An 8,455-nucleotide genomic window follows, 5' to 3' on the forward strand; every position below is an offset into this window, starting at 1 on the left:
ATACCTTCCTAGTCACTTGCACTCCCAACCCAGATGATGTAATCTCTACATTGGGAATTTGTACCAAAAACGGTCAGCTTGTGTCGGACTCATCCCTGAAGGCTTAAAGATACTCCTGACATGGGTGAGGCTCTACATAGAATCATAGAACTAGACCCAGAAAGGGCCTCAAGGTTCATCTGGTACAATCTCTCTATGTTACATATGGAACAGAAAATCAAGGAGGCTATAACTTGCCCAAGGTCACATGAACAAAAAGCATCAGGGGCAAGATTTGAACCTAGGTTCAGTGACTCTTGAGCCAATGCTCTTTCCACTGTATCATATCATTGATTCTATGATCTGGCCAGTGGCCTTCTGTTAATTGTCCATTTCACCATGCACTGGAGACTTTTCTTTGATTCTTCTAATATTTTATGGATACCATTGTAGAGCTGCCCATCTGTTATCCTTCACTTGTGATACGTGAACCAACCCAATTCCTTTCCCAATCATACATGGCCTTAGTGATGCCCTCTAAGTAACCCTATCAACTTCAGTAACATGACATAGCCTACTTCCACCCAATGCACTGGCATCTTTCCATTGCCCTTTAGGTCACCTGCAATTTTTCTGAAATTGCAATATTCTATGACTCACAATTTTGTCACATTACCAAGAAATTTATCCCTATGAAAGAGATGGTATTTTGCAATAATTGGGGAGGGGGGGGGACTTTAGGGCTTCATGGTAAATTTAAAGCAAACACAAGCGAATCCTACTTCATTCTCTGATTAATAAGCCCAACCCTCAGAAGTGACAAAAAAGAAATAAACTCAGAAAAGATTTGGACAAATTTATGAATGGTAGAATTAGAAATGACTGTTGAAAGAAAGGAGAGGGGAGATTTTAAGGTTGACAAGAGGATAGCTTGGGTCTTCCCAATGTCTGTCCCAATGGGCAATAGTATTCCGAGATGGGTGTGCCTTGGGACCACTGATACAGTTTATCAGATCACCTCTCCTCTTCTTCCTTCCCAAGCTTCCCATTTACCAGCTCCCAAAAAGCACTTCCCTGAAAATCAAGAGAGAAAGGAGGCAGGCCTCAATAGCCTGTGGGTGAGAAGATAAAAGATTTTTTTTTGTTGATTTATTTTTTTCTTAAATAGACCAGATTGATGATATTAGTTTATCTGGAGAGACAAATAAGAGTCAGCAAAGTTGAACAAAGGGAGAGGCATTTTCTCCTCAGTTCTGGGACCCCTTGGAGATGTGACAGGAAGCCAGCTTATCTGGGCCTCCAGCTTTTAGAACTAATAAATGAGAATGCAAAGAACATTGCCTGTCACCTAGGCTGTTGGAATCTTTGCAAGATGAGTCTTTGTAGGAGTGATCAGGAAAAACTGGGCTGGTCAAAGTGAACTGTGGTAATGGAAGTATCAGATAGTTAGAAAATGTGTTTTCTAGTAAAGCTGGAGCAACATTTCACCCACAGGAAGACCCTTTCTTCTTAGTGACGCAGATTTGCGCACTGAGTCTTATTTGTATTTATGAGCTTTGGCTATACTCCAGTTTGAAGGAGAAAGTGCCCCCAAAGAGTCTGTGCTAGGAATTACCGTGCTGTAGTTGGGTCAATCACTCAATCAATCCATATTTATTAAGCACCAACAAAATGCTAGATAGTTGGGCAGGAGATCTGAATTCTAGTCCTAACTTTGTCATTAACTAGCATTATGACCCTGAGCAAGTTAGTTCACCTGATATTGCCCCCTTGGATTGGTAGAAGGAGTTCCCTTACCTGGGATTACCAACAAAACAGATAAATGCATAAGGTCACAGGTTTGGACTAGATGGTCCCTTTCTAGAGTTAAGGTTCTATTATTATTTTCTATTAATGATCATAGGCAACTCTCTAAGACTAATGTTGCTAGATGGTTTGGTGGATAAGAGCACTGGGCATAAGAGTCAAGAAGACATCTTCCTAAATTCAAATGTGACCTCAGATATTTACTACCAGTGTGATCCTGGGCAAGTCATTTCACCCTGTTTACCTCAGTTTCCTCATCTGTAAAATGAGCTGGAGAAGACAATGGCAACCCACTCCAGTATCTTTACCAAGAAAACCCCAAATGGGATCACGAAGAGTCAGACACAATTGAAATGAGTGAACAACAACAAAGGCTACATAAGTTGCAAAGAAAGTCTGATTCCTATTGGTAAAAGGATTTTCCTCACCTAGGAATTCCCTATACCAGTGAAATCACAGAACTAGTCTATATCCTATTAATAATAATAACAAACACAACACTAAAACCTGACCTGCTACATCTTTGTGAATCTCCACTTTCAAGTCAACTGTAATAACACAGTCTGCTTCTAAATGGCATCATTGTCCACAGCAATTCCTTCTCAATAATAGAAACCCCATTTTTGTGTTGTTAATTAGAAAGTCTAGATGCTAGAAAGTAGTTCAGAATAATACAATTCACCCAATACTGCTGAATAGTTAACCTATAAGTGTTAAATGTACTGTATCGTTCCATGTTACAATGGAACAACTTTGTAATTAGTAACACTTTTTAAAAAATCTCTCTACTGTAAAGAGCAGACACCAAGCGTTTGCAATTCACTACATGCCTGCCAGTGAGGGCATACTTACTTAATTGCTCTTTTCACTGCTAGTCAAAGTCAGCAATGTCCTCTACCAGCTTTGAGAGTGACGTCCAGAAAAGATGGCAGCCACAAGCATTAACGTCTTTCTTCCCCAAACCCCAAATACTTGTTTACTGTTCTTGGCATACCCAAAGCAAAAGGACTAGAGCCTTGATGTATCCCACTTTTCAAATGATCAGTTGCCATTTTTTTAATGTTGATTGTTCATTTTAGAATTATAGTTATATAAATCTAATGTGCATTCTGAGAGGTTACCCTACAGACATTTTACAAATTGGGATTATTTTAAAATAGATGTTTTTATTATTTTTATCTATAATATAATATGATGGCTTTTATACATTTATTTTGTATCTGGACATCTCACAATAAGTATTGTTTCAATTAATTTCTTCATTAATTCTCTGGGCTTTCAAAAGTTGACTATCATTTCATAATCAAATAGAAATACTTATATCTTGCTTTTGCTGATGTTTGCACCCTTAATTCTTTTGTATTCTTTTTATAACTAATCTCTATATATGTATCAAATAAAAGAGATTACAGTAAAGGGGCAAAAAATAACTACAAGTTGGGTGGAAAGCAAAAACACGCATTTATAAATAAACAAGTAGATTAAAATAATAAATAAATGAGAAAAAATAAAATGTTGATTGTTTACTCGCCTTAGGATACTCATACATCCCAGATTTTTTAAAGACACTCCTAAGTGAAAGAATAATGTTCTTAAAAAGCAAAAATCTGCTTTTGTCATGACCAAGCATAAGCCAAGAAGAGATGAATAAAATCTTCCCTTCCTTCTTTGCAAATAATGCACATATTCTCATGAATAATTAGTTTTGTAGAACAGCCATTATTTTCTGTTAAAAGGGGTGATTGAATGCGGAGGGGAATAGATTCTGAAATAAATGTGATATTAAAACAAAAGGTATCAATAAAAAAATTTGAGAGCTTAGTAAGATTATTTTGGAAAGAGCACTATAGGTTTTCCAAAACTGGTGACCAGCTCCTAAGTGTAAATGATTCTGTGGGCAAGGGATGGTGGCATGAATGCATACAAGACAGAGATGGAATAGAAAGGCACTGTCCAATGTAAATCCAGAAGCCAATGAAAGGAGCTCAGGTCTTGTTATACCTTTCATTCCAGTTAGGTGCACTGGAGTCTCCCACCTGACTTTTCCTAAGTCAGCCATAGGCAACTGATCTTTCTGCCCAACTTTTACCATGGCCAGTGGATAGGAAGTGGGAGGCATTTCCTTGCTGTGCCCCTGCCCCTAGAAAACAATTCCTCAAAACTGATCCATAGATATAGAAGAAAGGAATGAGAGAGAAACTAAATTTCAGAAAGTTTTTTTCCTTAAATCAATACATTCAGAGGACTTCTTACCCAACTTAATAAGAAGTAGAATCATGGACCAGTCAAGGGTTTTCATTTGATGGTGTGGCTTCATTCAAGAAACATTTGATAGTGGCAATGCAATGACCCTGAACAACCTGGAGGAACCTACAAGAAAAACCACTATCCACATCCAGAGGAAACACTGTGGGCCTAGAAACACAGAAGAAAAACAACTGCTTGAATACATGGGTTCAAGGGATATGGTTGGGGATGTAGACTCTAAATGAGCATCCTAGTGCAAACAACAACATGTAAATAGGTCCTGATCAAGGACACAAGTAATACCCAATGAAATTGTGCATTGACTGCGGGTGGAGGGGAGGGAAGGAAATAATGTGATTATTGTAACCAAGGAATAGTGTTCTAAATTGACTAAATAAACTTATTCAAATGGGGAAAAATTTTGAGAAATGTCCTACGATGCTTCAGATGCTTCAGACAGAAAGCCTAGTAAAGAATCATTCACTCCCAACATGAGACAACATTTTGGGATAGTGGAAAGAGGCAGGAACTTGGAGTTCTGCTCTTATGACTTTGGAGTAAGTCACTTAATCTTTCATCATTTATAAAACAGAGATAATAATATCTGCCCTGCCTACTGCTCCATCTTTTATGTCTCCCTTGTAGATAGAGTAATAAACATGGATCCCACCTCAGACACTTAATTGGCTGTGAGGATAGAAAAGACACTTAATCTCTCCCAGGATCATAGTTCCATGGAAAGAATGCTCATTGTCTCTGGAGTTAGGGGACTGAGTTCAAACTCTGCTTCCAACACTACATTAGTGACTCTCTTAATGTCTCTGAGCTCAGTTTCCCCGTCTATAAAACAAAGGTGTTGAATTGGACAGACTTTGAGGTTCCTTACAACTCTAAATCTGTGTCCCTATGGTCCTCAATTTCTTTATCTATGAAATGTGGGTGACATTAGCACATATCTGAAAGGGTGGTTGCAAGGAAGAGTGAAATAAGGAATGTGAAAGTCCAAAAAAGGCTACAAAATACTTTGTCCAGGTAAAGAATCATGATGATGACAGAGTAATGATGATGACTCTGTTATATGAGTGGTAATGTGTGGAGAGCATATCAGAGGTACTACAAATGCCCCCAAATGCTGCTTCTATTGGAGGCAGATCAGACAGATGCCTTGACTTGACTATTATTTGAAAAATGACATACTTTTTTTTCTCTCTCTCTCTCTCTGTTTCTCTCCATCTGTCTTCTTTCAGGTGGTTAGTCGAGTAGCAGCCCAACAAGGATTTGACCTGGATCTTGGCTATAGACTGCTGGCCGTATGTGCAGCAAACCGAGACAAATTCACTCCAAAATCAGCTGGTAGGCAAAACCAAGCCATGCTTCCTCCTTCCATTCCCTTTTGAGGGTCGCTGTTAAGTGTGGCCTTCCCCAGCAGAGGGACTCTTCTGACGGGCTGCTTTCTTGGCATTGTTCTCTTTGCTTCATTTGGGATTGGGAGTAGACACTTTTCAGAGTTTTGGATGTTGGTTACAGGTGTTTATGTTTTTGTTTTCTTTTACACTGAGGGGAGTGAATGGGAGGAAAGTAATTTACTATTCATTAAAGAAAAATTATTAATAATAAAAAGAATAGAGAGCTGGAATCCACCAGGAAGAGAAGACCTGGGTTCGAATCCCACATGAAGCCATTCTTAGCTGTATAAAACTGAACACAGCCCTTAACTTCCCTCAGTTTCCTAGTCTGTAAAATGAAGTGAACAATAGTACCTTTCAGGATGATTGTGAGGAACAAAGAAGATGATATAAGTAAAGCCCTTAGAAAACTGAAGCATTTTCGTGATGTCAGCTATAATTGTTGTTACTTCTCATTTATAATATCTTATGTTGACTCCTTTGGGCACCGGGCTGATGACTTAAAGCACTCTACCAAGAAATTGGCAGAATTCAAAAAGGGAAGCTCTGATCTGAGCCTACTGGATTTTGTTTACTTTGAATCCAGGCTTAAAAGCTGTGTAATCAACCCTCTGAATACTCATTCCTCTCCTTGAGGTTCTTGCTCCATAATGAGATTTGAGAACTGAGAAGCAGCCACTACACAGTAGGCCACTAGCTCTTTGACTGCCTACCTGGAAACTCAGTTCTTTCTTGGAATGTCCAGATCTTCCTCTCCGTCATCACCTGGTTAAGTACAACCTCCGCCCAACTCCATTTCCTTCTCCTTTCTGCATTGGGATGTGTAAGACTCTTTAGTAAATGACCCTAGCCCAGCACCTACTTGGTCTCTTTCTCGGTTTTCTATTCTAGAAAAGTTGTGATTTGATGTGGATCTTAGCCATTCAAAGAGCCTTCCTTTGACTTACCTGTTCTCCTGTCCCTCTTATCATTTTCTATCCATATTCAACATCATTGAAGGATTTCCCTCTCCTCCAAACCATGGTGCCTCTGCTAAGAACCACTTCTCTTCCTGATCTTACTTCTCCTTTTCTTAAACCATTCATAGCTTTCAGGAACTTCTAAGGAAGCCAAGTTCCACAGTTGTGGTAGAAGTCATTATTGTCACACGTATTGTGAATTTGTGCTTGCATGTATGTGCACACAGAGAAGAGATTTACCTTTCTCCTTTCTGCTACCCTTGATCCCCCATCTTGATTTCCCTTCCCATTACCTAGAATCTTAGAGCTAGAAGGGATGTCAGAACTTACCTAATTCAATGTCGTCCCCCCAGAGCAAGTTCATGGCAAAATCAGCTCTCAAACATTTTTCTTCTGATTCCCAGTCTGATGCTTTTTCTACTCCTCCATCATATCAGCCTTGATTTACCCAATGTTTCTTAATCTTTTTTTATGACATTAGACTGCTTTGGAAGTCTGATTAAGTCTATGAACCCTTTTCAGAATATTTTTTAGGTGTATAAAATAAAGTCCATAGGATAAAAAATGAATATGGAATTGTTTTTCCCCATCCAAGTCCTTAGGGATCTAGAAATCTGTCCAGGGTCCCTCTGGGTATATAGATCCCAGTTCATGACTTTCTGATTTATCCCTATCCTTCCTAATTATCATTCCATCTTCCTTCTTCCCAGAGGGGCTCTTCATTTTCCCTATAGCATTGCTCTCATCCACTAGTCTTTCTATCCAAAACCCAACTTTCAAAGTCTCATGATGGTACCCAAGCATTCCAGCTATAGTTTTATTCATCAATATTGCCTGGGCCAGCATAACTACTGGTGAGATGGAGGGTTCCATTTTCAGTCTAGAAAATGTAAGCTCTTTGAGGGCAGAGTCTGGTTCCTTTTTGGTGTTGAACATCACTGTCCCTAGAACTTCACATAATGCTTGCCACATGGTAGGTGCTTAATAAGTAAATTATAGACAGGATTCATTGGGAGCGGTCTCAGGAGGAAGACATTAAGATTAAGGAGGGCTGGGAAAGGCTTCTTGAAGAACATGAGACTTTAGCTGTGACTTGAAGGAAACCAGGAAGGCTACAAGAGTTAAAAGGATTAAGGGAAATGGTTAGTTTCTCTTCCTCTCTTTTCTACCCTCAATCCATGTGTGTGCACACGTGTGCGTAAGTGTGTGTGTGTATGTATATCTGTATCCATCCCTCCCTCTTTCCCTATTTCCCTGCTTCTATATATCTCTCTTCATATTTCTGTTGGCCCATCCTAATTTATACACACACACACACACACACACACACACACACACACACACACACACATCAGTCTTTCTGTATCTCTGAATGTATATCTGCCTCTTAATGGTTTTTTTCTCTGCATTTCCTGCTATGTATCCATCTTTCCCTGATTTTTTTCTCTCCCTGTTTCTATATCTCTGACATCTCTTCATCTTCATATTTCAATATTATGGGCCTGTTCCTTTCCCCACCTTGTGTTCAATGTTTCTGTCTCTGTTTCTCTCATTTCATAAGCCTAAACTGCCCTCCTGCTGGCTGTCCTGACCTCTACCATGTCTTTACACTTTGGACATCCCCTATGGAAGACTTAGTGGGGGGACCCCATTAGGCTTCATCATTCTGCCACACACCCCCTTTTGTTCATTCCCCTAACCTGCCGATGGCCTTCAGTCCTTGGCAGGGACTGAAGGCCAAATGCTGACTCTTTCAGCCACTTTAGTCAGAACTCCCTGGCTTTTCACTTTTTTGGAATTATAGATCTCTTTGGCATTCTGATAGTGGAAGGAAATGTGGCATTTCTGTTAGAGATCAGTGAAAAGAAAGCTGGCTTTTTCCTATCTCGTGCCATTATGCCCCTGAATTCTCTCCTTGGGCCCAAAGATCCCAGGTTAAGAATCTTAGCACTGAATGGGTGATAGCTCTGTTGTCTGCAAACTCCAGTGTTTTTGCCTTCCTGGGACTCTTGGCTTCAGGGCCTCCATCCAGCTCTCTGGCAGGCACATCTCAGCTTC

At 39.7% G+C, this 8,455-nt stretch overlaps 1 protein-coding gene across 14 annotated transcripts in view; it reads left to right on the plus strand.

The window, feature by feature from the left end:
- The window catches only part of ZMIZ1 (zinc finger MIZ-type containing 1), a 477,780-nt gene that overhangs the window by 301,795 nt on the left and 167,530 nt on the right, over nucleotides 1-8,455 (plus strand). For all 14 annotated transcript variants that reach the window (XM_056799734.1, XM_056799767.1, XM_056799744.1 and 11 more), the window contains one exon: nucleotides 5,280-5,385. In XM_056799734.1, coding sequence (XP_056655712.1) covers nucleotides 5,280-5,385 — 106 coding nt within the window. The remainder of the gene's footprint in view (nucleotides 1-5,279; nucleotides 5,386-8,455) is intronic.

Source organism: Monodelphis domestica, chromosome 1 (genome assembly GCF_027887165.1).
Source record: "Monodelphis domestica isolate mMonDom1 chromosome 1, mMonDom1.pri, whole genome shotgun sequence".
Taxonomy (NCBI): Eukaryota; Metazoa; Chordata; class Mammalia; order Didelphimorphia; family Didelphidae; genus Monodelphis; species Monodelphis domestica.